Below are 26969 nucleotides of genomic sequence, written 5' to 3' on the forward strand. Positions count from 1 at the left end.
GCCACAGAAGTAATGGCAGCTCCGGGACCAGCCAGCCATTCTCCATCAAGAATCACTCCTTTATTTGACCCACACCCTGAGCACTTTGTCCCTTGCCAGCTACCGATACAGGGCAGCTGTCCCCGGGGAAGAGGATGGGCGAGCTCCAGGGAGGGGAGCTGTCCCCATGCTGATTTACCACCTCAGCAGCTTATCAGTGTGATCGGTGCAGAGAGACTTACCCTGAGGAGAGCTGAGGACAGGACAGTGAGTTTCCGGGGTGTGTGTGGGGGGGTGGTGTGTGTGCAGAAGACCGTTCCTGCCCCGGTGGAAGGTGTGGTAGGGCCCTGCGCTCTGTTTGCTGGGCTCTCCCCAAGCAGTTCCTCTAATTCTGTTCACTTCTCATGACATCTTAGTGCTATTGTCTCTGATTCTCTCGATTAGCTCAGAGAGGTCAAGTACCTTGTCCTGGCTACAGAGTCAGCGAGACGGAGTGTTTTCTCCACTGTTCCCACATTGCCTGCAGGGAAAGTAGGGGATAGCTAGGAAGGAGGGGGCACTGGAGTGCACGAGTCAAGGATGGGCTTTCTCTATATGACTGGGTGTTTCTAGGTGGCCCGTATCACAGCAGGCAGCTGAAAAGCCGCTGGTCCTAACACCCCCTACTGGTTTTCACACCCTATGTACAAGGTGTGAATTACTCCCTCGGCTCTCCACCAGGAAGGGGGAAACTCAGCTGTGGAGTAGGGGTGGAGAATGTTCTCTGATAGGATTCCAGCATCCTGGACCACAGTCAGACTAAACCTGTTGACCATGTATATGGCAGGGGAAAGTTAAGGAGCGGCCAAGACTTAGAATTGGAGGCAAGGTCCAAGGAAGAAGGGGGAAGGCAGATCAGCTCTTGGAGGTTGGACGGGTAGGGTCCACTTTCTCCTTTGGGGCTACAGGGACCACCATTGACAATGGGCATCAGACGGTTCTGGTGCTGTGGAACCAGCAGCATTGGTGGGGGGCTCCAGCATGAGGCCAAGGGAATATCAGTGTGGGGGAAGCATGGGTGGGGAAGGGAGAAGTAGCCCACAAGATTGGAAGGTTCAGGCAGCTAGACAGGCAGGGGGGCAGCCAGGGCTAGGAGACTCCAGCAGCGGGTGTCTGGATTCTGGAAGGGGACTGGCACGGATGAGAGGGAGCAGGGGGTGGAGCTGGGTCCTGCAGACATCCCAGCACTGAGGCCTGGCTAGGGGGTCTCACTGCAGGAATGAAGGAAGAGAATTGGGCCAAGGCTCAGATCGAATGTGAGATCACATAGACAGTCCTAGAGGCCGGTGCAGAGCCCCACAGATCAGTTGGTCCCAGAGGCTGGGCCTGTGCCATGACTCCAGTGGGGACAGAAGGGCCAGCAGAGCCCAGGAAAGGGTAGACCCTTTAGCAAGCCTACGTACCTTATGGTAACACACCCTTAAGGGGACTTCCTTAGGAGGTCTAGGTTCAGAAAAGGACCCAGGGAGCCCCCGGGACTCATGAGTACAATTCCAGAAGCTAAATTCCAGAATCCCATGACTTTTATGTGTCCTACTGGAGACACTGGCTGGCTAGTTTCTTCTTTTTATTTTAAACACAACTCAATCCATTCCTCTTCTGCACCCATCTTGAGTCATTCTTACCTAAGAGGAGTCTGAGGGTCAGTGTTTATTTAGTATACGCCGTCTGCATGCAGCAGTGGTTTGAGCACTTTATTGTACTGATGAGAATGAGGCACAGAGGGGTAAAGAAATTTCCCAAAGGTCTGGTGGCCCAGAGAGAGTGAGGACAGAGTCCAGACTATGGACATCCCTGCTGCCCACCCCCCCCCCAGCCAATGCTCCCTTTCCCCTGTGTCCCCCCAACCATTGGACTTGCCATGGTAACCAAGCCTCCTCCAGCGTGGGAAGCAGAGGCTGCGTAGCAGTTACCTAGCAACTCCCCATAACCAGGTCAGAGCAGGGAGAGGGAGGTGCCATGTGCTGCCCACCCAGGGGAACTCAGTCCTGTTGAAATGGGATTGCCCACGTCAGCACGTGGCCACAAATGACCCTGGGTAGAGCCGTACCTGGAAGCACCCGTGTGGGGGAGTCTCACAGCAGGTTCAGGGCTGGAACTATGGCACAGACCTGACTGGCAGGGGTCTCTGTCCCCACAGCAGGTCCAGAGCCTCACTGTGTACAGTTCTGGTTTCTGGGCAGAGCGTGGAAGCTGTCCCCACCGACATGCTGTTTTAACATGCATGTGGGAATCCACTGAGGAGGGCTGAGGGAAGAATGTGTGTGTGTGTGTGTCTGTGTGTGAGTCTATGTGTGTCCATGTAGGCATTTCAACTCTGAGGGGAATGCCGGGCAGCTATGCTGCCTCACACTGCCTTCTTGTTCTTTAACTATCTCAAGAATTGTTTCTGGAATGGCCTGGTTCATAAAATTAGTGCATCTTCTTCTAACATTTCTTGTAGACCGGGTCTTCATAGCCATTGCTGCTGTCACTCTACCCCATCCATTTCCTCCTTTAGGACTGGGCTCTGCCTGGGTCCCCAGTTTTTGCCTCCTATAAGGTCCCATCAACTGGTCTAAGCCAGTCAGGGTGGTCTCATCCTCTTAGACATGGCTGGTTTAGGAATGGCAGCTGACCTAGTCATGCCAATGGGGTTCGAGGGAATGACTGCTGTATGACTTTTGTCACAAATTTAATTAATTAATTAATTTGAAAGAGAGTGAAAGCATGAGTGGAGTGAGGGGCAGAGGAAGAAGCAGGCTCCCCACTGAGCTGGGAACCCAATGTTGGGCTTAATCCTGGCACTCCAGGATCATGACCTGAGCTGAAGGCAGTGGCTTAACCAACAGAGCCATCCAGAAGCCCCTATTTATTTATTTATTTAAACGATTTTATTTATTTATTTGAGGGGGAGAGAGAGAAAGATTGCACAAGTGGGGAGTCTCAGGCTCACTCACTTTCCACTAGTAGGAGTGGGGCACTCAGGAGATGCCTGGATAAGGCTTGGTATTAAAAGTAAAAGACCTAAAAATTTTTTTTAAAAAACCATAAAAAAATTTTAAAAAAAATTTTAAATTAATTAAAAAAAAAAAAAAGTAAAAGACCTAAAGGAGACAAGCATCCCTCTTTCTGAACAAGTCAAAAATATGCCTCCTTGGTCCTTCCTCTCCTAGGTTGGAAGTGGAATTGGACTTGTAGCTGCAGGACCACCTTCTTCCAGGTTGAATCGACTTCCCTCCTGCCCTCCCTCTCTCCCTCCCTTCCCTCATTCATGCATTCATTCATTCACGCATCCGAGCTGAGACTCGTTCCTTCTGGCTTGTGAGAGCCAGTCGCGCACACATCTCTTCCCCACTCCCAATTTGCTGGTGTCATGCTGGTGGCTTGAAACCAGCCATGGTGGCAGGGTTTTGTTGTTGTTGTGTTGTTTTAATGGACTTAATTTTTTTTTTAGGGGGGGGGAGCACTTTTAGGTTCACAGCAAAATTGAGCAGAAGATAGTCTCCTTATACCCCCAGTTCCCACACATGCACAGCCTTCCCCATTATCAGCATCCCCCACCTGAGCGGTGCCTTTGTTATATTGGGAGAAGCCAAAGCAACACATCATCATTATCACCCAAAGCCCATAGTTTACCTCAGGGTTCACTCTTGGTTTGCACACTCTCTGGGTTTTGACAAATGTGTAATGACATGTGGCCACTGCTCTAAAAATCTGTGTTCCACTTCTTCTTTTCTCTCTCCCACCTTACCCTTGGCAACTGCTGCTCTTTTTACCATTTCAATAGTTTTGCTGTTTCCAGAATGTCCTAGCGTTAGAATCATACAGTATGTAGACTTTACAGATTGGTTTCTTTCACTTAGTGAGAGGCATTAAGGTTTCTACATGTCTTTTCATGGCTTGATAGCTCATTTTTTTTTTTTAAAGATTTTATTTATATGAGAGACGAAGTGAGCAAGTGAGAGAGAGAGAGAGAGCGTGAGCACACAAGAAGGGGCAGAGGGAGAGGGAGAAACAGACTTTTCACTGAGCAGGGAGCCCAATGCGGGGCTTGAGTCTAGGACCCTGGGATCATGACCCGAGCGGAAGGCAGATACTTAACTGACAGCCACCCAGGAGCCCTGATAGTGCATTTCTTTTTAGTACTGAAGAATATTCCATTGTTTGAATGGACTGAAGCTTATTTATCCAATCCCCTCCTGGAGGACACCTTGGTTGTTTTCAAGTGTTGGCAATTATGAATGGAACACCCATAAACATTCATGTACAGGTTTTTGCATGGACATAAGTTTTCAGTTCCTTTGATAAATACTAAGGAGCATGATTGCCAGATCATATGTTAAGACTATGTTTCGTTTTTCTAAGAAACTGCCAAACTGTCTTCCAGATGCTACCAACCATTTTGCATTCCCACCAGCAGTCAATGAGAATTCCTGTTGCTCCACACCCTTGTCAACATTTGGTGTTGTCAGTGTTTTGGTCCTTGGATTTTCTAAGAGCTGTATAATGGTATCTCGTTTTTATTTGCATTTTGCTAATGACATGTAATGTCAACCATCTTTTCACGTGCTTACTTGTGATATTCTATTTTCTTCAGTGAGGTGTCTGTTCAGGCCTTTTGCCCATTTTCAGTTGGGTTGTTCATTTTCTTATTGTTGGATTTTAAGAATTGTTTATTTTGGGTAACAGTTCTTTATCAAGTAGGCTTTCTGAAAATATATTTTCCCCTTCTATAGTAACTCATTCTGTCTTCTATTCTTCTGCTGCACAGTAGGAATATCTACACTACAGAATTGGCAAATGTGCCGATTGGGGCTTTCCTTCAGAGGGCAGTTGCTTAACATTTACCAGCACACCAATGCACGTGTGCATCAACCATTTATAGGGTGAATTGCTCATGCATGAAAAAAAGTTCAGTGCCTTGGAGGAGGCAGGCTCAATGAATCCCCAACAATGCTATAGAGTTCTGAGTATTGGGATGGAAACAGAACAAGGATGCAACAGGAACATGAAGGAGGGACATGTACCGCAGCCATGAAGTTGGGATGGAATCCCAGTGGAGAACTTGAGCCCTGAGCTAAGTATTTCAAAGTGAGTAGCTGTCTGGATCCCTACTGCCCAATGAGGTAGCCAGCCACTTGCCCCATCTCGCTGTTGAGGGCATTCACACTAGCCACATTAAGCAGTCAGTGACTGCAAGTGACTGGAGACTGTCACATTGGACAGAGCAGATAGAGAACTTGCCCATCACCATCACAGATGTGCTACTGGACCTCACTGATCTAGATAAAAAAAATGCGGGAAAGGCATTCCAGGCAGAAGGAACCCAATGGAGAGACTCAGAGCTCTGAGACACCATGACTCATTCTGGGGAGAGATGAGCATTGTGGCTGAACAAACAGGCAGCATTCAGATCACACAATGGCATTAGTGCCGAGCCTGGGAGTTTAAACTGTGGCCAGAAAGCTAGTGGGAGCCCCCAGAGGCTTTTGAACAGAAGCCTGATGTCATCCGCTTTGCATGTTAATAAGGTCTCTCTGGCAGTCAGTGGGCTGGATCAGAAGGGCCAGCCCAGAGGCAGGGGTTGGGGGTTGGACTTGAAATGAGGCAAGGACTGTGGCACAGCTGCAGAGGAAGTAGAGAGATGTGGATGACCCACTGGCTCATTGCATCTGGCCTCTATGGGGTGTTTTGTAAATAGTTGTTGATTTAATGAATGAATTACAGCACAGTCCAGATTATACGACAGGGTGCATATCCCTCTGGCACCGTGGGCGCGATCTATTGCACAAAGAGTACGAGAGCATTTCTTTTCAGCGGAAGGAGGAGGGGGCAACAGGGTGGGAGAGATGGAGGGGAAGGGGACTTCCTGTCCTGTGTGAGGGAGCGAGGGCTCCAGTGAGGAGGGAATGAGCTGTGCGGGAACTCTGATCTAGGTAGAGGGTCTCTGGGGCCCAAGGACAGGGGCGGCTCAGAACTGCGTACAGGCCGTTCTCCACCCCTCCTCTTCCCCGACCCACCTAGCCACACGGACTACAGGGCAGAGTTAGCTTCCTGAAGGATTGGGGTATTTCCTCAACACGCTGATGCAACGGACAGCGGATCGACCGCATCCGGGAAGATGCTGTCCGTGGAGGATGTTCAGGGAAAATCGAACCTGGCCAGAGTAGGAAGCGTTAGCAGACCTGTGCTTAAACACACGAGACACCAGCCTCCCTCCTGTGGACTCTCAAAGTAACTGGAGATCTTGAGGGCACGCGGCTGAAAGCTACTGTAACTTGGGCATCGATGCTAATATCACCTTGTTTGCACCTACGGGTCCATGAGGCTTGGGACCTTTGGGTTACAGAATGAATGATAGGTGACACGAGGCAGGTTTCACTTGCTCATTCATTAAACAAATATTTGTGGAGCCTCTGTGCACCGAACACAGGGCTACATGTTGTGGCATACAATGGTCCACAAAACAGATGATCCCTGCCCCCAGGGAGCTTAAAGTCTAATAGGCCAATAGACCAACTTACACGTTGTTCAGGAAAAGCACCAGGAACCACCAGATAGTCCAACGGGAAGGATTTTTAGATTAGGGTCAGGGAAAGATAATTGGAGAAAGTGACATTTAAGCTGAGGACTGAGGGTGCATAGGAGTTAGCTAGGTAGAGGGAGACCAAAAGGTATGGAGGCTTTGGGAACCAATCTGGAGGCTGAGAGAAGGCCAGTGGGTGGGAGCGTGGCATCAGGGAGGGGAGAGGCACAGAGGAGGCTGAAGGGGGGAGGCAGGGCCAGACCACCCGCAGCCACATGGGGACTTGGATTAAAATCCAAGTGTGGCAGTTGGCAGGGGAGTGACGTGATCAGGCTGCTGTTGTACAAGGATCACTCTGGCATCTGTGTGGATAATGGACTGGGGACAAGAGGATATGCTGGGAGAAGCGTGTCCAGGCTCAACGGGTCACCAAGGAAAAGATATGGTGGTTCGGCTGTGGTGATGGAGAGACGTGGAGGAACCTGAGAAGTATTTAAAAGAAACAAGACAACGTGCTTTTTCCGTGTCCTTGTTTTGGTACACACAGGCTGAAGTGTTAACTTTTGACAAGGCAAATAGCAAGTACTTGCCCAGGCCAACCTGTCCTGCCTGTGGCCTGTTTTGCTCTGGGTTAGTTGATCTAACGGTGCCCCAGTGACATGGGTCATTCCCTCGCCTCCAAGCAGGACCACACCTGATGCAAGTGCATTTTATGTTTAAAGATTTCCTGAGAAAGCTTTCACAACTTCTGTAACCTCTGCTTATCTTTAAACTAATCACCATTGGGAAACCCGTGTGTGGCCTTTTTCTGAATGCTAGTCGTCCTAAAGTTTCTTGATTCTTGATGGAGGTGGAGACCCTGAAGTCGATCACCTGGGCCGTCAAATGCGGATGATGTCATAACGGCAGTTCTGAATCACGTCTCATTTGTAAGCGACAGAGGAAAGTGCCTGAAGATCCCTAGAAAAAAGATCTCTTCTGATTTTTGTGGCTCTCTAGCCCCCTGTCAAGTTCTGTGCCATCGCTACTCGAAGACTGGTCTGTGGATGAAGGCATGTCACCTCAGAGCTTGTGGACACGCAGCACTGGATCTGAATCTGCATTTTAACACCTTCCTCAGGCAATCCACAGGCACTAAATTTTGAGAAACACCGCTTTCGATCACCCTGAGGCCATCTAAAAGTGGGTGGGCAGTGGCAGTTTCCAGAGATTGGAAATTGCAGGGAGCCTCGGCAAATGGGTAGAAAATGGAACCGGTTCATCAGGAACTGGGTTTTCTCTGGAAGTTCCCTGCCCCCGGGTCATGCAGAGCGTTTCAGCTGAAGTCAGACATGTGTGCTGTTTCCCGGACTGGGATTGCGTGGCTTGTGAGGCCGGGAGGACATGCCCCTGGCACTGAAATGCTCAGGTGGAGAGGAACTTCCCATGGGCTCCCCGAGGCAGTACCAGAGGCCCAGCAAAGCCACTTCCCACCAGCCCCTAGGTAGGGACAGTTGCATCCTTATCCTCTTAGCCTAGTCCCAAGGGCCCTAGAGCTCTGCCCACACTGCGGGGTGAACCTCCCCAGGCCAGAGCCCCCCACGCCCACAGACACAACACGCAGCCTGGCAAAACAATGGCACTGGTCGTATCATTGTTTTCTTGAGGAGTGTTTCAAGGCACGAAATCCAGGCCAGAACCAAATCATTTCCCTCTCTCTCCACTGGGGCCAGTCCTCCTACATCATCAGACAAATGGATGGGGTTTGTGGGCTGTTTAAAGCATATGGTTTGTAAATACTGTAAAATCAAACATCACTTTTGGCTTTTATTTACTGTAACATGTTCGCATCACCGAGCACCAAAATAGCTTGTAGGTCTCCTTTGCCTTGTTTTCTCTCTCCCGGCTCCTCATCCTTCGCCCCTGCCTTCGCCAGCACTCCCGTCTCGGCTCTAATTCCTCCTTCCCCGCTGCTCCGTTCCTCCTTCCCCTGCTTGTCCGCCCCCGCTGGCCCCTGCGCTGCCGTCTTCCTCACCTGCCCCACGTAACGTCTTGCCTCCTTTCCCTCCCTTTGTGCCTCTCGAGCTGCTCCTTGATCTTTTGAGATGACTCTGCTACCCTTCGCGTCCCGGCTCCCATGTCTGCAGGCTGCGCCAGACCGCTCCACTCCCCTGGCCTCTCAGGGCTGCTTTCTCTTCCCTCCCAAGACTCCCTGCAGAGTGCCTGCTTTTTCCCTTCCCCTCTAAAGGCCACGCAGGGATCACAAAACCATAGAATTCGGAGTCAGAGGGTCACAGCCTGTGTTATACTGACTGTTACTTCTGAGTCAGAAACTCTTTCTTCTCCTGTCACCCTCGGTAATGGCCGCCCGGTCACTCCTTAGAGCAGGAAGGGCTGGGGGAGAAGACAAAGGGACAGGCCCACCTCACCCCCATGTTCCCTCACCAGCACAGGCACCCCACCCTTTCATTTAGGTCTCATGAGACACCCCCCACCCCCATCAGGGCCCTTGGGCAGACGTTTCTGCCCCCCAGGTCCCACTGAGTTTCCTGGCCAGTTTGTGCTTCACACCCACACCCCCGAGGGAATCACAATTCTATGTTGAGGTGGCAAGAGAGATGGTGGCATGGGTGTCCCTTGCCCCTCATGCAGCTGTTGGGGGGGGGGGCTGTCAGCAATGGCTCAGCAGCTGGATCCTGGACGCTCGTGGCAAAGCCGGCTCCCACCCAGGGTCATGCCGCAGCAGGTAGCCCGTGGGCAACGGCAGGTCAACGCCCCCGTTGCCTGGGCTGGTCTCTGTGCCACTGCGCAAAGCATCCTCAAAACATGGGAAAACAAACAGAGACCCAAAGAGACACCCTTGTTGCCATAAAACAATGGCTCTCAAATCCCGCTTTCTCACCCCGGGCTTCTCCAAACATTTTACAGAGTCTCCAAGCTGCTTTCTTGGTATCCCGGGAAACAGAGGTGACTCCCAGGTAAGCCACTGGGGATTTGTGAAAATCCCTCCATCTCCCAGTGCTTGGCTCCTCTGGGTCTCTGATTCCCCAGGTCAGCCACAGGGAGGAGGATTAGCCGGGAACACGGGCTGCAGGGAGGTGAAGGTCCCCGCTGAGCGTGGAGCGGGAGACCAGACTCGCCCCGGCTGCAGGACCCCCTCCCCACCCAGCGCCAGTCCTGCCTTCACGGCCCCTCCTGCTCCCAGCTCAGCCCCATGGGGCCGCGCCTTTGTTCTCAACCCCGCTGAGCCCACCCTTGTAGAACGGAGGGAAGCTGCCTTGCAAACCCTGGAGGTGAGCAGGGCTGGGAGGAAGCGGAAATGGGCCCCCAGACCTGCCCTGCCCTGTTGTTCTGGGAGAACCCGGGGCGTGGATCTCGCTCCGCTGCTCGCGGCCTTGGGACGGGAAGAACTGGGAGCCTCCTGTCCCTGCCCCCCACCCTCCAGCTTTCCCACAGCCTTCCACGCGCCACTGAGGGGAGCAGAAAAACAAGTATGAATCTAATTCTTCGCCTGACTTCCTTTCATATCAACTAAGTAACCAACGAAATCGCCAATAAATTACTACTAGAAAATGCGCGCGCACACAGGCAGAGGTGTGTGCGTGCGCGCGCACCCGTGTGCGTATGTGTAGATGGCCCCGGCTTCTCTTCCTTGCCCCTCTCCCGCAGGCAGCTTCCGATGACAGCCTCTGACGCCCCGGGAAGGGCCTCATCGGATCATGGGTGCCACGTAGTTGGCGGGGAAGAGGCCCAGTTTGTTGTGCAGGCGGCCGGTCCACCAGGACGGGTTGGAGCTGTCCAGGACCTCGACCACCTCTCCGCAGCGGAAGCCCAGCTCGTCGTCCTCGAGGGCCTCGAAGTCATAGAGCGCCCGGGCCCACCGCACTCGCTGTTGGGGGAAGCACAGAGGGGGTCCCGCTGAGCCGTGGTGGGGGGTGCTGGCCCTCCGAGCCGCTGTCTCGCAGGAGGGTCCTGCCGGCTCCCACACTGAGACCAAGACCTCGGCGAGGACAGAAAGCAGACCCCGCAGCCCAGCCCCAGGCCTGACCTCAGCAGAGCCCACCTTAGTCGCGCTCCGCACTCAGGACTTCCACCGCCAGAGCAGTTAGTCTCCCAGGCCCCAGGAGCATCCTTGACAGCTACTGCCTGGGCGTCTATGCGGGTCTTTTGACTCTCTCCAGGTGACAGAAAGGATGGCAGCATGCCCAAGCGAACAGTGCCCGTGTTACGGCCACCCAGGGAGATGCAGCGCCAGGAAAAGGGCAACAGCTCACGTCCGCTACAGCCCAAGCTGGAGCCGAAACGCGAGGTGAGGACACGGCCCGGTGGCGGGACAGGACAACAAGCAGGCTCGGCTGGGCCCCAGAACTCCTCCTCCTCCCAGGAGCGCCCACCGCCTCCACTCGGAGCTCTGAGCAGCTTGCTTCTCTCCGGGAGGACCAGCCCCTGCTCTAAGTGCCCCTCTGGCCACCCTCATGGAGCCCAGGGAGGGAAAGCCTACGTACCCCGGCCACTTGGAGCTGCACGGGGTCCGTGTGTCTCCGGTGCATGAGGGCGGTGTTCATTTCGCTGCCCGCGCCCATGCCACAGTGCCCATCGTTTATGTCAAGGCTGCCTCCTCGGCGGTCCTGGGAACACATGTCACAGAGGACCAGTCACCATACCATGTCCCTGTCAGGCCCCCCGGCGCCTTGCTCAGATGCCACAGACACAGCCAGTGCTCCAAGGATACTTGCTGCTGGTGACAATAAACCCAGGTGTTGGGGGCAGGGGCGGTGGAGGATGGCACAGGGACCTTCGATTGTGAAGACGATGCCAGATTTCATTCACTCAAAGAGTATTTATCAGGCGCCGACCATGTGTCTGCTACCGTCCTAGTCACTGGGGATATGTAGCTGGAAAGAAAAGGTCTTTGTCTTTGGGGATTGTCGGTTTAGACGGGGAACTACACACATTTAAGTGATAACTGAGCTGAGAGAATGTCTAAGTCTGCCAGGGTAATCAGAGAAGGCTTCCTAGAGGAGGTGACACTTGAACTCTAGCTTTAGAGGAGAAGGATCAGCCAGCAAAGGGCATTTTAGGCAGAGGAAAGAGGATATAAAATGCCGCCAGGTCATGAGAGAAAACACACAGACCATTCTGGTAACTAAAGATAGTGCAGAGTTGCTGGAGTGTGTCTTTGCTCAGGGAGTGGGGAGGGTGGGGCGTGGGGGTGGTTTAGGGGGAGGCAGCAGCAGATGAGGCTGGGGAAGCAGATACAGGCAGCCTACAAAGGGCTTTGTGTGCCCTACTAGGGAATTTAGGATCAATGTTATCTGGCTGTGTTGTCCATCTCGGTAAGCGGCCCCAAACCCCATCTGGAACAAAGCAGGGAGTAAGGAAATAAGCAAGCGGGGCTCTATTGTGGGTGTTAATCCGTTTTTCTCGTGGCTCTCCACAGCCAGATGGGTTAGGGGGCACGGATAGATCTGGAACTGCGCTGACAGGGAAATGAAACAATGGTTCACTGAATCCTCAGGGTAGGAGTGTGCGCGCGCGCGCGCGCACGTGTGTGTGTGTGTGTGTGTGTGTGTGTTTGTGTGTGTGTGTTCAGGCAGGGAACCAATGAATTCACAGGGCCTTCTTTGCCAAGAGCAGTTCCCATATCATATTATCATATTTCTGCCAGTTGTAAGGTCCCGGGTCTCCGTTATGAACTCTGTGAGTCCTCACGAGGCTGGGCAGGGCCCGAGACACTCCTCCCCACGGTCCCAGGACCACGACAGTCCCCAAGCCTTTGTTCACTCTGTTTGCATCTGGTGTTGTGGGGGATTTTCACACGCTCCGTGCCCGTGGGGACAGGGTGGCCCGAGCCCCAGGGTGGGGGAGGAGAGCATCTTCCCTACCTCACGGTGCCCACGTCATTCCTCTGCTGTACCTGGTGGAAGTGGGGGTGCTGCAGATAGCGGTGCTGCTGGGCCGGGGGTGCCGGGGAGTACTGCGAGGGAGGCGGTGCCGGGTGGTCCGACAGCTTCCGGATCATGGAAGGCCGCATTTCTTCTCCCACAGCCCCACTGAGGTGTGGGCCTCCCTGGGGCCTTCGGTCCAGGCTGTTGCCCCGGTGACCCTGGGAAAAGATGATGAAGATGATGGAGATCCGTCCCCCTTGCGCATCTCCCGGCCCCCCAGCCCCGCCCCCCCTTGCTGCCTGCTGTTTCCAGACTTTGCCCACGACCTCTCCCACAAACAGCTGCCGGCACGCGGGCAGCCTCAAGAGAGCCCATGGTTTGGACCCTCATGGTTTCAAAAATGGTCTCCAGTTTCTCAGGTTCTCCTGGGTTGGGGACTCGGGCTCCTCTGGTTCACTTTTCCACATGCTACCCATTGAGCCCCTACCCAGCGGGCTTGTTTCCCTCTCTGTAATCAACCTGCAATATTCTATCTTACTGACACAATGCCACTCCTCCTTATCGCGTGTTGCCACACCGCCAGACACCCTCCCCTCCCCATAAGCTCTGCCATTGACTCTGCCTGATTTTGAACTGTCATTTATCGCCTGGTGATAGGGCCCCCCGCCCTCTTGCGGCACCATGGAAACCAGGCCTGGCGCTGGGCACGTGCTGGGAAGGAGCACGGCCGTTCTGCTTAATGGTACCACAACCTTGTGACTCAGAGGTAATTTCTTGTTATTTTTATTTCATAAACAACTACCCAGGGCCTGGGCTTCGTACATGCCAGGTGCTGCTCGAAGTGCTTTACAAATATGAACTCATTTCATTCAGTTTAATGCATCTTAGGCTACCCCTCTTTTCTCTACATGCACATCCTGGTAAATTAATACCTCTGTTTCTTGGTTTAAATAATTCACAAAGTCTCAGTAAACCTTTGTTTTTCTTTCTGAACTCTGACGTGCCCTTGCTGGGACACCCTTTTCTCCTAGGACTGTCCCTTCTTAGGCTTACAATCAACCAGTTGCCTGAGATGGTTTTCTCCACTTCCCCCAGAGCACCTGTTGCTTTGAAAGCCTCAAAGCCTTTCAAATAACTCATTCCAGGGATTTCAACTGTTTTAACTACTCCAGAAATGCTTCTTCCTAGAATACCCATTTCTTTCTTACAATGATGTTGTTTCCTTTGGAAGGTATTTTATACGTTGTGTGCATGTGCATTTTCTAATGGGAAGCAAGTTAGCATTTCCTTGGTGCCTACTCTTGTCCAGACTCTAAGGCATGTGCTATCACTGTATTATCTCATTTAATCCTTACAACAGCCCAGTGAGGGAAGTATTATATTCTCTCCATTCTCCAGATGAGAAATCTGATACTCAGAAAGGTTTCTTAACTTGGCTAGGTAATAAGGATAGTTAGTGATGAAATTAGGATTTAAAGTTAGGTTCAGTGGGTTGAGCCTCTGCCTTCGGCTCAGGTCATGGTCTCAGCATCCTCGGATCGAGCCCCACATTGGGCTCTCTGCTCAGCGGGGAGCCTGCTTCCTCCTTTCTCTCTGCCTGCTCGTGATCTCTCTCTCTGTGTGTCAAATAAATAAATAAAATCTTTAAAGTTAGGTTCGTCTGAGGGTGCCTGGGTGGCTCGGTTGGTTAAGTGTCTGACTCTTGGTTTCAGCTCAGGTCATGATCTCAGGGTCATGGGTTCCAGCCCTGTGTCAGGCTCCGTGCTCAACTCAAGATTGTCTGCTTGAGGTTCTCTCCCCCTCCCCTGTCCTTCTGCCTGCTCTTGAGTGCTCTTTCTCTCTTTCTCTAAAATAAATAAATAAATCTTTAAATAAAAAAGTTAGGTGTGTCTGATGCATTTTCTAGTAAAATAGTACTCTATATTCCACACCATTCCAAGAGCAAGCATTCCAGATCCAGTTTTTTTCTCCAACACCCCCAGCCTCCCTTTCTCTGACAAAGCTCTACCTGCCGCCTTAGTCCCAGACTCTAGGCGGCTCTCCTACCTCCCCATGTGTGGGCCCCTGGCCTTCATCTTTGGGCAACTCCTAGGCTAGGCTGGAACTGTGATGTAGTACTATCTATGCGAATAAAACAAAGCACCCACAATGAAGAGCTAATGTTTGGGACGTGCTTGTAGCACTGTTAGGAGCGATGTCAGGGAAGGGGCTTACGTGGTATCCTCTAACCTTCACCACCATCTACGAGCTAGCTGTCACCATCATTCCAGTTTTATGGATCAGGAAACTGAGGATCAGACAACTTTCCCAAATCACATGGTTGGGAAGTGTTATGAGATGGTTTAAATTGAGGTCTGACTTCAGACTTATTCTTTCTTCCAGAATCCTCAGAGGAAAGGCTCATCGAATGTGTTGTCTCGATGGGTCACATAGGACTCCTGTTGTCTAAAATCTGTGGACTGGGGATGATCGGGACCTGAGGCATACCTGATCCTCTCGGGTTCTATCCCTCAGAAAGATCTGCTTCTGTTTGGAGATGGAAGTCGTCCTGTAGTAGTCCACCAGCTTATTTAGAGATGGAAACTTCTCTGTCCACAGGAAGTAATTACCCTTGTTGTCTCTCATGACTTTGAAGTGCTGAACGTCATCTTCATGCCTAGAGATCAGGGTGAATCCAAATTGTATATTACATGGTGACAATGTTCCCATGCCCAGGGCTGACTGCATCCAGGGTTGCTGGAGTTCTTCTGGGGCAGGAAAGGGGATGTGGAGTGCCTGCCCATCACAGGGCGGGGGTGCTGGCTCAGTCAAACTCTCAGGGGGAGATTGGTGCAAGGGACTGCTCAGGACACGGGCAGCATTAGAAGGGATTTCTACATCAGCAGAAGATAATCTGTCTTCTGACACTGGAGCCAACCTTTTATAAGAAAAAAAAATGTCCGAGCACTTCAACAATGACCAGGTCAAGGACTTTTTACAATGTTTGTTTGAAACGTGGCCTTGCTTGCGTCCTGTACGACGCCAAGGACTCCACCAAGGCTTGAAGGGGAGAGGTTTTTCACCCCTGTTATCTTTCCATTATCAGAAATACATTGAACCAGTTCTTTTAAGCCCATAAACTAGCTCTGGATAGTAAGAGACTATCTTGAGAAATTTGTCGCACTTGGTTCTCTACTTAATGGAGATCTCTTGGTCTTGGTTTATGTTTTGCATAAATAAAGTTACAAAGTATTTCGAACCTTTGGGGAGAAAAGTGTTATACAGCCATGCAGTGTTTTGATTGAAAAGGACCTCTGATGGGGCGCCTGGGTGGCTCAGTGGGTTAAGCCTCTGTCTTCAGCTCAGGTCATGATCCCAGGGTCCTGGGATCGAGCCCCGCACTGGGCTCTCTGCTCAGCAGGGAGTCTGCTTCCTCCTCTCTCTCTGCCTGCCTCTCTGCCTACTTGTGATCTCTGTCTGTCAAATAAATTAAAAAATAGAAAAAGAAAAAGAAAAGGACCTCTGAGGTTGTTTAGTCCTGTCTCCATGTTACCCATGAGGATGCTGAGGCTCCAATTGGTGGAGGGGCTTGGCCAAGGTCACTGTGAGTGATTGGCAGAGCTGAGGTGAGAACCCCGGCTCTCTGATTCCAGTCCAGTGAATTGAGCCTGTCATACCATGTACACGTGCCAAGTTCTTTCGGTACCTTTTGACAACAGCTGGAATCATAGTGATGGGAAATATTTCTATCAGGGATGGAGAAATTGGATGTTACTCATCTGGAAAGGGAGAGCTTGGCCTTTACTAATAGCTCCAGTCTTTCCCCATCACCAAGGCATTCTCTTTTCAATGTCAAGTTTATTCGTCAAACAGACATACATTTCTATCTAAAAATAAACCAATGATACCAATTGCCTGATCCAACAGAAAGGTCAAGAATTTAAGGAGAGTTGGGGAGTGAAGATACCTCTGAAGATTAGTGCAGGTTTCTTAAGGATGGACTCAGTGGTTCGTGTTCAGAGGGGACAGGAATTTTGATTGATCTTCAGTCTCATCTTGTGAGCTAGGCTCTGTTCATGGCCAGGTGAACCCATATGGGGACCTCTGCTTGACTGCTCTGGGCCAGGAACTGACACTCTGCAATCACTGTGTGGTCTTCTCCTCAGTGTTGGCCACTAACAGATGCTTCCTTCGCTCTAACAACACATGGCTTAATTCATAGTCATTACTCCTCACATCTGTGTGTGGAGGAGGAAATATTCTTGTGATATAATTATTCATCCACCATCTCTTAGTCAAAGAACTCAGAGTGAGAAACATTAAACCCCCCGCCCCCCATGAGCTGAGAGGATGGATGTCAGGCTTGCAGCCAACCCTCTGGACCCATGGAGAGAGAGAGTGGCTGCACCATTGTCTCAAGTTCTAAGAGAGGCAGAAAAAAGGATATAACTCAGGGCTCTAGCCTCTAAAATCTAGTGTTTCAGACCCTTAACAAATGCTAAGTGATAGAACCACAATTAGCTCTTAATTATCTTTGCATGACAGAAGGCAGATGTATAAATAAATAAAAATGATTTGCTTTGGAATATATTAAGCTACATTTCTGCATAAGATGTAGTAACAATTATGGTAATAATCACAAGAAGCTGCAAGCTTCTGTAAGAGACTGTGGCAGAAGTCAAGGCTGATCATTTTGGAGAATGCACCTTACTGGAGGAAATACAACCCACGATTCCTAGGTAAAAAGCCACAGTACACTTCACGCAAACCAGAGGCACCAAGAGATGCCCTTCAACATAACCACTTACCTGGTCCAATCTGTAATCAGAATCCTTAAGAGAGGTTTGACTGTAAGATTTATTAATAGAGCAAAATTGCATTAAGACCTAACAAATTTAGAATTTGTGACACTTCAATATTGGCCTGAGCTAAAATTTCCTGTTGCCTAAGCTGTGAAAAAAAAAAAAAAAGTTTTAGTTAAGGAAAATTAAGATTTTAAGCAATACTGCAAGGGCAATGCTAATGAGAACAAGCTATTTTTGAGCCCTGTGGAGGCACACGTGCATACAAATTGTTGACCCCTTATTCCTAAGTCCTCCCTACCTATTCCTTAAAATAGCTGTTTAAAATGGTGAAGTGCCCTCCGTTCATTACCCGAGAGTGGATTTAGGCACCTAAACCACTGAAGCTATATGCCTTTCAATGTGCACTGAATGATCCAGACCAACATTTCCTGTCAATGAACTTGACAGGAGGTTCCACTGTACAGGTGGTCACGTCTCCTCCTGCACAGATATCAGCATTAACTTGTGCACTTTCACATGTGGTCACCCTGCCTGATGGGTGACTCATGATCCCAGACATGCTGACCACACGCAGTGCGCTCAGACTTGGGGTTTCTGAGCGCGGGGCTGTGTCATGTTTATGCCCGGACTGACTCATTTCCTCCCGGGTGCTGCATGTTAGTGAGATTTTGCTGCTCCGGTCCCTCGGCCCAGCCCTCCTCGGCTCGGATGTGTCGCTGTCAGTGTGCTGCATTACGGTGTGCTGAGCTGGCCCTTCTTTTATGCAACCGCCTACAACAATGACTTGGGATTTTAATTTTCCTCTGCGCCTTCTTCAGACACATATCAGTAGTGGAAGAAAAGGTTTAGATTTAAACCCCAAGAGAGATGTGGACAGCTGGGAATTCCTCCTTCTCCTGCCCCACGTCCCTGCACAGAATGCACGTCCCTGAATGCCTGCTGAGTGCAAGGTACTGGAAAAGGCACAAAGGTGAAATAAATTAGGATCCTGTCCTTCCAGAAGCACTTTGGCTAGAGGAGGAGGCAGAGGAACATATATGGCATCCCAGTTGATATGACGCCTGGACCCCTTGGCCACCACGTCCCTGAGCAACAGGTCACATTCAAGAGGTCACCCCATGGCCTTAGCAGTCTGGGTTGGGAATGGTGAGTACCTGACGGAGATGGAGAAGTCCCCTGGGGAGCTCTGGCTGGCCCGAATGATGAAGAAACCAATCTCCTTGCCCATAAGTAGGTTCTCTGCCTGGTGTCGTGAGAGACCTTCATGAAACCATCTATGGGATGAGACAAAATCAAAGAATCTTGTGAGATGCTGGGGTGGTTGGAAGGGGAGGGGGAGAAGCGATGACCCAAATGGACGGAGGCTGGGGACTCTGGTCAGTAGCGTGCGGACAGAAAGAGAGGAGGGGCCGGGCAGCTTCCAGGCAAAGCAACTGAGTGTTCCCCTGATGCGCTCCCCTTTGTTCCTTCCCTCTAGGAGAAGCCTCTCTCTAGCTCGGAAAACCTGAATCATGGAAATGTGCCACTGCACCAAAATGGGACAGCGTGGGAGTGACTTACTGCGGGAAGCAGCCTCCTGCTGGCAGCCCTGTGAGGGATGTCACTAGGAAAGATCTGCAGGGACAGATGACGCACCAGGACGACAGGAACCCCTTTGGGTGCTGGGGGGCCGGAGCCGGGAAGCCTTGGGCTCACGCCCAGGCAGAGAGCTCAGTGGGCCCCCTCGGAGCCCAGGGACCCTGGGGACCCTGGGGATCTGGGTGGCGTGGAGCCAGGCTAGCAGCCGCCAGAGAGCAGCGTCTACGCAGCCAGCTCCTGGGAGCTCCCCCAAATCCAGGAAGGTCATCTTTACTGTGGAAAAGAAGGAATGGAGAAGAAACTCCTTTTTCCAGGGACAGTTGGGGTGGCAGCCTGCAGTGCTATAGCAGGTGGCAGAGCCTGCATGCAAACAGAGGCTACGGCCTGAGGGCAGGGAACCAGAAACCTCTCAGCCACAGAGCAAAAATGAGTGTTTGCTATCACTCAGCAGTGCTGCCTGGGACGGGTCCCTTTCCTCCAAGGTGGCTGCTCAAGGGCTGCCCCTAGTCTGTCCGTCCCTTTAGGGTGAAGGTCTGACACGCTTCAGAGTCCTTTGTAAGCAGTCCCTGTGCTCTCTAGAATTTGGGAACCTGACCTGCAGATAGGAGTGGCAGGAGGGATGTCCTTATTCCAGACTGGACCCTGCAGGGGAAGTGTGGTTGGGCCGTGAGGGGCCCGAAGTAGAGGGTTTCCGGCCGCCAGCTGCCTGGAGATCCTATCAGAGTGTCTGCCATGCTTGGCCACAGCGCTGGACAAGCGACCACCACAGCTTGCCTTGCATAGGGAGTGTAATGGGGCTGGAGAAAGGAACAGGGCCTGCTCCACAGCAGCCATACCTCGAAGGAAAGATTTTGGACGAGGCAGCGAGTGGTTAGGGGATGGTCTTGAATTTTCCAGACGATTCGAGGACAAATACACATTTATCACTAACCCAAATACACATTTGTCCTCGAATCGGAGTTTGATACGTGACTTTAAAACGGGCGAAAATGTCCACACACTACTTTTTAAACGGGTAGGCAGGGGTATATTTTCACCCATCATTCCAAAGCTACTCACTCATTCATTCAACTGTTTTTTTACCAAATACCTACTACGTGCTGGCCTTCTGCTGGGAGCGGGGGACGCAGCGGTGAGCAGAGCAGACAGGAAGGCCTGCCCTTGGGGAGCTTCCGTCCTATCCTGCAGAGACCCCAGAACCCGCCAGCGGGCCCCAGAGCCCACTGAGACCGCGATAAAAAGACTTCAGGGGGTGGGGAGGAGTTAGAGATGAGAGGGCAGACGAGTCTCCAGAGGAAGGACAGTGGTAACTGCAAGGGGACTTGGGATCACGAATTTTGGGTTTTGGGGGGTTTTGGGAGGAAGATGGGAGAAACTGCAGCATCTTTGCTGAAGGGAATGACCCAGGAGAGAGACAGAGAACTGATGTGCGAGAGAGGGAGGAGGAGTTTCTGCTAGCAGCAGACGATTCTTTCCAAACAGCTGCAGGAAAGGCATCCTTGTCTGGGCGCAGTTGCAGGAGGTGGGTGGATGCAGTGAGTCAGCGGGGGGTTGGGGTAGAGGGGCTTTTCTGGTGGCTTCCTCTGTCCCAGTGATCCCAGAAGCAAGAGCCCCGAGCCTCGAGGGCTGTGGGGGAGGGGCTGGAGGTCTGAGGAGCAAGAGGGTGGCAGGTAGTCTTCTAGAAGGGCCTCTGGGTGGCTTAGTTGGTTAAGTGTCTGCCTTCCCCTCAGGTCATGATCTCCTGGGATCGAGTCCCGCACTGGGCTCCCTTACTGGCGGGGTGTTCCTCTTCTCCCTTCCCCTGCTCATGCTTCTCTCTCTCTCTCTCTCTCAAATAAATAAAATCTTTAACAAAAGTAGAAGATCACAGGGCAGCCTCAAGGGTTGAGGTCGGTGGTCGTTCTGCTGGTTCAGTGGCCGGCCCTGGTTCACGGTGAGCGACGCTCCTGCACCTGACCAGAGTCACCAAGACCACTTTGGGTTTCTGACAGACCTGCGCTCTTTTGAGCCAGACAGTGACTCTCGGAGATTAGATTTCTATCTAACCCTTGTGGTCAGTTCTTGAGACAAACGAGACGCAACCCCTATTTTCCTTTTTCCTCTTGATGAAAGGAATTTCCTCTCCCCGCCAATGGTTCTCAGGGATCTGAGATCTGAGATCTTCTCTAAACCATTGTAGAGAAGGCAGGGAGCTATTTGGGATCCCTGATGAGGATGAAGACCTTGGGAGGTAATGCGGACATGCCCACAAGGACAAATCTGGGCGTGGGGTGGCCAACAGCGCCCCTGATGGAACTCGTGGAAACCCTGTGATTGCAATTATAGATGAGTTTGGCTTATAAAACCTAAAATAGGTGATCCGTGCGCATGGTGTAAGATTCAAAAGGGAATGCAGCGAAATGCAAATCTCCCTCCCACCGTGGCCTTCAGAGGCGTGGTTCCCTCTCCAGAGGCAACCAGTTTTGACAGTATCTTGGGTATGCATAGATAATTTTAGTGACTGCTGAAAAAGTCAGGGGAGTGTGTGTGGGTAGGCCCCTGTCAGCGGGCTGGAAATACTTACTCAGGAAACTGGATGTCTATAAAATTCTTGGGCACATATCCTTCTTGGCTCCCGAGCTCCGCCTTGAACCACTCCTGTTGGTTACTTAAGATCTACACAGAAGAGAAGGAAATAGAGACTGTAGGGAGGACACAAAGCAAAAAAAAAAAGGGGGGGGGGCTGCAGGGTGAAAAACACCCTTTCAGATTTAGAGGAAAAAAGGCCAAGAGAACCACACAGGCACTCCAGTCAGGGGGCAACAGGTTTCTCTCTGGAATTTGGCTTCTTTGACCCCGAGCATTTCTGACCATGGGTTCCGCCCACACATGGAACCCCACCATGGTGTGGACTCCCCGACTCAGCCCTCGGGGGATTCTCTGCATATTCTGGAAATTCATGGGTCCCAGATCTCAGCCCCCGATGCTCCTCATTTGAGCCAATGCTGGGAAGGCAGGAGTGGCCACCCCATGATTTCTTCTTCTCTGCCAGGTAACCAAGGACCTTTAAAAAAATGTAATATTTTCTTATTTCTTTAAATAAGCCAATTAAAACTTAAAACATCCAGTGGGGCCAGCTTTGAAAACAGTAACTTTTTGTGTTCACACTCCATGTGTTTCACAAACAATTTGGACGTAACTCAAGATACTTGGGATGCCTTTTCTAAACTTACTCTTAGTGCCAGATCCCGAGCAAAGCCAGAAGTTCTGTCTCCTGATTATATGGTCCTTCGTTGACTGTGACCCCAAATGTTATCGCTTCCCTTGATTACTCATATGAGTCTATGTGGCTCTGTGTGGCTTCTGGTTATTTCAGAAAATGTTTCACTATTAAAAGACAAATGTTTGCCCCGAACCTCCACTGAGAATGTTTCTAAAGTCTGTGGCATGGACTTGAACAAGAATGGAGATGGCGGAGCCAAGCGATGAAAAGAAGCTCGGCGATGTCATTGAACCCCGGTGAGCTACGCGGGAGCCCTCCTCCTTCTGGACTTTGTGTGAGAAGTGATCAACCTGCAGGTTGGCTCAGCCGTATTCAAGTTTCTGCTTCTTGCAGCTGACAATGCCTTAATTGGATGGAAGTGCTATGCTGAAGGAGAAAGCAGAAATGGGTAGGGAAGACTGCCTGGAGGAGAGGCTTGGAGACGAAAGGAATTAACCCAGGCTAAGTCTGCTGGTGCAGGAACTTCTGGGATGGGAGGAAGTGGGGTGCATTCTGGGAACGAAAGGCCTAGGCCTGGCGGGCGTTGAGACTGTGGTCCCTGGGGGCAGAGCCAGGGGAGAGCAGAGGCACAAGGCCATGTGACCCACGTAGAAAAGTCTGAACTTTTATCTTGAAATGTATGGGGAGCCGCTAAAGGCTCAGAAGGAAAGGGAAAGAACACAGTAAGAACTAGAGCCCAGAAAGAGTTCTATGCCCGAGCACGAAGACAGACTGCAGGGGGAGGTCTAGGAAGGCAGGGTAGTCATGCTGGCGAGAGGCGAGGGGCTCTTTTAAAGGAACCTGGAAGCAAAGTGTGCAGGATTGCATGACTGTTTTCCGAACCAAGGGAGAAAGGGATTCTGGGAGGGCTCCGGATTTCAGCCTTGGGAGACTAAGTGGGTGGTGATACCTTGGCTAAAATAGAAAGTACAGGAGGAGGAGTGGGTCTGAAGAAGGGCTCATGGGCCTCAGACTGCACATGGGTGAATCCAAGTTGCCCCTGGGACCGTCTGAGAAGAAAAGCTCGGGGAGCAGCTGAAGGTGTGTGTCTGGACTCAGCAGAGATGTTGGGGCTGGCGTTTGGGATTGGAGAGTCATCCTAAAGCAGGTGGAGTTGAAGTCCGGGTCCCACAGATTTTTCTCTTCCAGAGACGGGAAGAAATGACGAGAGCTCACTAACTGATATTTCTAATGTCACCCCGAGGTGGAAGAAAGGGGCCAGCACTCTGAGCTTGGAATGAGAAAACCTAGTTTCTAGCTAGGCTCTGTCACCAGCTGTATGACCTTCGACAAGTCAACGAGCCCCCTGAAAAATGGGGCCAGTAACAACCAGCTAACCCCTCACAGAGCTGATGCGAGGATCAGGTGAGGCCTGGGACCTCGAAGTCCTTCAGAAAGGGTACGCTGTTTTTAAAAACACAATTCTGCAAAATGTGGTATTCTCAGGAGGGAGGACTCCAGCTCTGAAGGACATGGTAGGGTTTATAAGTTCTTTAAAGTATTATATGTGCATGTTTTGAATTTAATCACTTGTTCTGAAGAAATAAAAGTGTGTCCCATATTTGGGTTCTAGAATTGCTGAGGACAGAAAACTTTATAGTTTCTAACATCAAATGTGACTGCTGGTATCACTAAGGACACGTGGGATGTGTATGCCGAGGTGGGTAGAGTGGGGTGGGGAGCAGAAAATCTAGGTCAGAAAAAGAACTAGGAAACTTGGCACACAAAGAACACAAGGACATTTCACTCCATGCCTTCACCGCCCCCCCACCAATATATGGCTTTGGAATTCCTTTCTCCCGTCACACAGGAGTGAGATGTTTGGGCTGTGTAGCCAATGTCAAGTATAAGGTGAGCAGGGATAAAAGAGGCCAATCGGAAATTGCCTCATCACGGTAAGAACCAACTTTGTAACTTAGTTCTCCAACCTGAAACCAGCTGTAATTTTAGTAATTGTGGCTCATACCCATCTACCTCCTGTAGCAACTGAAAGATTATCCCACAATGCCGGCCATTTCTCCCACCACCTGGTGCTCCGTCTGCCTGAGATCGTGTTCCCAGAGAGGTGAATTTACAGGCTTTTTATGGTGTATAGAAGGCAAGGTTTTAAAAGAATCTCATTTTCGGCAAAGAAGAGTGTCTGGGGGGAGGTGGTTTCTTCCTGCCGCTGCCGGCCCAGGGCCCCATACTTCCTGTTCTTCTCATCTCTCTGCCTATTCGGTTCCCCCTATCTCTTGTCCCCATCATGAAAACCTAAGCAAGGGGTTCAGTCTGAGCACATGAGGTTTTAGACTTCACCTTACGGTGTCTTAATTTTTATAATGTTGCTTACGAGCATAATTTTCTGGGTTACATGGCCTGAGAATAAGTTAGACGGGGGAAGAGGACAAAATGTACAGTTGGGAGAATTTTTTAAAATTGGATGGAATTATAGCTCTTAGAGGCAGAGCAGAAATCTGAAGTATTGAAGTTAATTGACGTTCGATTAACTCTAACAGCTTTCAGGTCACTGTTTCAGTAGGAAGAAATGGAGTTGAGCTGGACACGTTACAGAAGCAGGTAGAAAGGGACTGGGTCAAGAGACATTTTTTAAAAACGACCGGCCAATTTCAGAGGGAAATGCAAGTCGGGTGCTGCGTGTAGCTACAGGTCTGGGATGGGGTGGGGGGTGGAGTTGAGGCACGAACATGAAACCTCCAGCTCCTGATGTCAAACGTGTCTCTCACAGGAGAAGCGGGATCGAGTTATCTGGCTGGAGTTCCCCGTCCACCATCTTGTTCACCATCCTGTCATCTAGTGAGCACCTGCTGTTTGCACTTAGGTGCTGGGAATACAGATATGAATAAGCTGAGGGCTTTGTCCTGGGGAAGTCACAGTCTGGAGTGGGTGGGCTGGTGGTGAGCTACTCAGACATTGTTTGTGCCTTCTAGTGAGAAAGTCTGTTTAGTCTTTTAGCAGGAAAAGCCTAGGAGGAAAGAGATCCCAGGAGTAGATTACTGGGGCAGTCAAGAGCCGCCTTTGGAAGCACTTGCAAGATCTTGGGGCTTGTGACCCATCTCTGGAGTGGCGGAGTAGGGTTGCGGTGGCTCGGAGAGACCCACAGGCACAGCACTAGCCACCACGATGCAGAACCGCGGTGGGGCTCAGCCAACAGGCCCCTCTCCACTTTCCTTTCCACCGCTAAGTGGCAAGGGACAGAATTTGAAAAGAAGGAGAGGTCTGCCCTTCTGATGGACTTCTACACGAGCCTGCAGAAACGCAGTTTAACAATTCAAGCCGTTGGCACCGAGCACCTGTTTGGGGCCGGGACTTGTGTGGGGCGCTGCTGTGAACACACAGAGATGAACCGGGCATGGCTCTGCTCTCAGGGAGCTCACAGACCAGTGGAGGAATCAACCACTCATTCACTCATCAAATGTTAGGGAGGGTCAACAATCTGTTGGTTTGGACACGGGCGGAGCCAGCAGTCAGGATCCCGCAGGGTAAGGGCTGTGATGAGAGACGGGTGTAGAGGGTGCGCAAGGGCATGGCTGCTCGTGGATAACGCTCATGGGAGCGGAGATCGTCAGTGCCTTGAATGAGGTGTGCGTGTACAACGCTGTGCGAGAGCTGAAGCGGGAGTGATTAATTTTGCTGGAGCCATCGGGAGAGCAGAGGGAGTGAGGCTTCCCAGGCATGGTCAAATACGTGTGTACAGGAAAGAGGCATTCGGAGCACAGGGAGAACCTGACACAGCACAGTGTGTATATGGCAGTGTGACCTGGGGCATTGCACACACAAAGGTGTGTATGTACATGTGTATGTACAATTGTGAGTATGCACAATTACATTACTAGATCTTTCCAAGGTGACCACAGTTAGAAGTGTGTGCATGGGTGTGCATATATGTGCACGTTCATGGGCAAGAGCTTGGTGAGGTTAGAGAGGAGGTTGGGACAAGGTGGCTTGAATTTCAGTCAGTTGGTAATGGAGAACCACTGAATGCTTTTGAGTAAGGAAGTAATCTGACCTGATTTGTCTTCCAGAAAGATCCTCCTGAGAGCAGTATGTTGAAGGAATAAGAGACAGCAGGGGATGAAGTTAGTCCAGGGGCTGTGGCAATGGTCTGACTGGCAGCAGGAATGAGTAATGTTGAAATAACGGCAACTGTTTATGAAACATCCACTTTGAGCTGGGGCCATTACCTCTAATCCCTTCCAGAACCCTGAAAAATAGATATGGTCTCCACTTACAGATAAAGACAGTGAAGCTCAGAGGAGGTAAGAGACTGACCCAAGGACACACAGCTAGTCAGCAGGGATTCAAACTCAGATTTACCAGTTCTAAACTCCTGCTTTTTACTTCATCAGATCACTCTCTTGTGAAGAAGGGGATTGCTTAAGAGATCTCAAGAAAGAAAAATAGTCAGGGCAGAGTGCATGTTTAGGAGAGAGGCTGAACCCCATTCAGATCCAGAAGAGGGACAGTTAACAGTGTCAAATTCCACAGATGCTCCAGTAAGGTCATTACAGTCCACATTAAGGACTGGGTGGCTCAGTGGGTTAAAGCCTGGGTGGCTCAGTGGGTTAAAGCCTCTGCCTTCAGCTCAGGTCATGATCCCAGGGTCCTGGGATCGAGCCCCACATAGAGCTCTCTGCTCCACCGGAAGCCTATTCTCCCTCTCCCACTCCCCCTGCTTGTGTTCCCTCTCTTGCTGTGTCTCTGTCCAAAAAAATAAATAAAATCTTAAAAATATATATATATTAAAAAAAAAGAGAGGTCACTGGTGGGCTTACAGAGAGTGTTGGGGGTAACAGGCAGATTCCAGAAAGTTCCAGTGGAGTAAATGGGAACGGAGGAAGTGGAGGTACCAGCACAGAGAACTTCTCCCAGTGTTACTAGCGAAGGAGAGGAACGAAATCGGGAGGTAGACTGAGAAGCAGAGTTGAGGAAAGTTTTTTTTCCCCCCTTTTCCTTTTCTGAGGAATAGGAAA

General features: G+C 50.9%; 1 protein-coding gene across 2 annotated transcripts in view; it reads right to left on the bottom strand.

Moving 5' to 3' along the window:
* Positions 1 to 8302: 8302 nt before the first annotated feature.
* GRAP2 (GRB2 related adaptor protein 2) overlaps positions 8303 to 26969 on the bottom strand; it is a 62456-nt gene continuing 43789 nt past the window's right edge. For both annotated transcript variants that reach the window (XM_059401961.1, XM_059401963.1), the window contains exons 3-8: positions 21319 to 21410; positions 18332 to 18451; positions 14881 to 15049; positions 12423 to 12611; positions 11011 to 11133; positions 8303 to 10394 (exon numbers count right to left, since the gene is read on the bottom strand). In XM_059401961.1, the coding sequence (XP_059257944.1) occupies positions 10215 to 10394; positions 11011 to 11133; positions 12423 to 12611; positions 14881 to 15049; positions 18332 to 18451; positions 21319 to 21410 (873 nt within the window). In that variant the 3' untranslated portion in view covers positions 8303 to 10214. The remainder of the gene's footprint in view (positions 10395 to 11010; positions 11134 to 12422; positions 12612 to 14880; positions 15050 to 18331; positions 18452 to 21318; positions 21411 to 26969) is intronic.

The sequence above is a fragment of the Mustela nigripes genome, chromosome 6 (genome assembly GCF_022355385.1).
Source record: "Mustela nigripes isolate SB6536 chromosome 6, MUSNIG.SB6536, whole genome shotgun sequence".
Classification (NCBI taxonomy): domain Eukaryota; kingdom Metazoa; phylum Chordata; class Mammalia; order Carnivora; family Mustelidae; genus Mustela; species Mustela nigripes.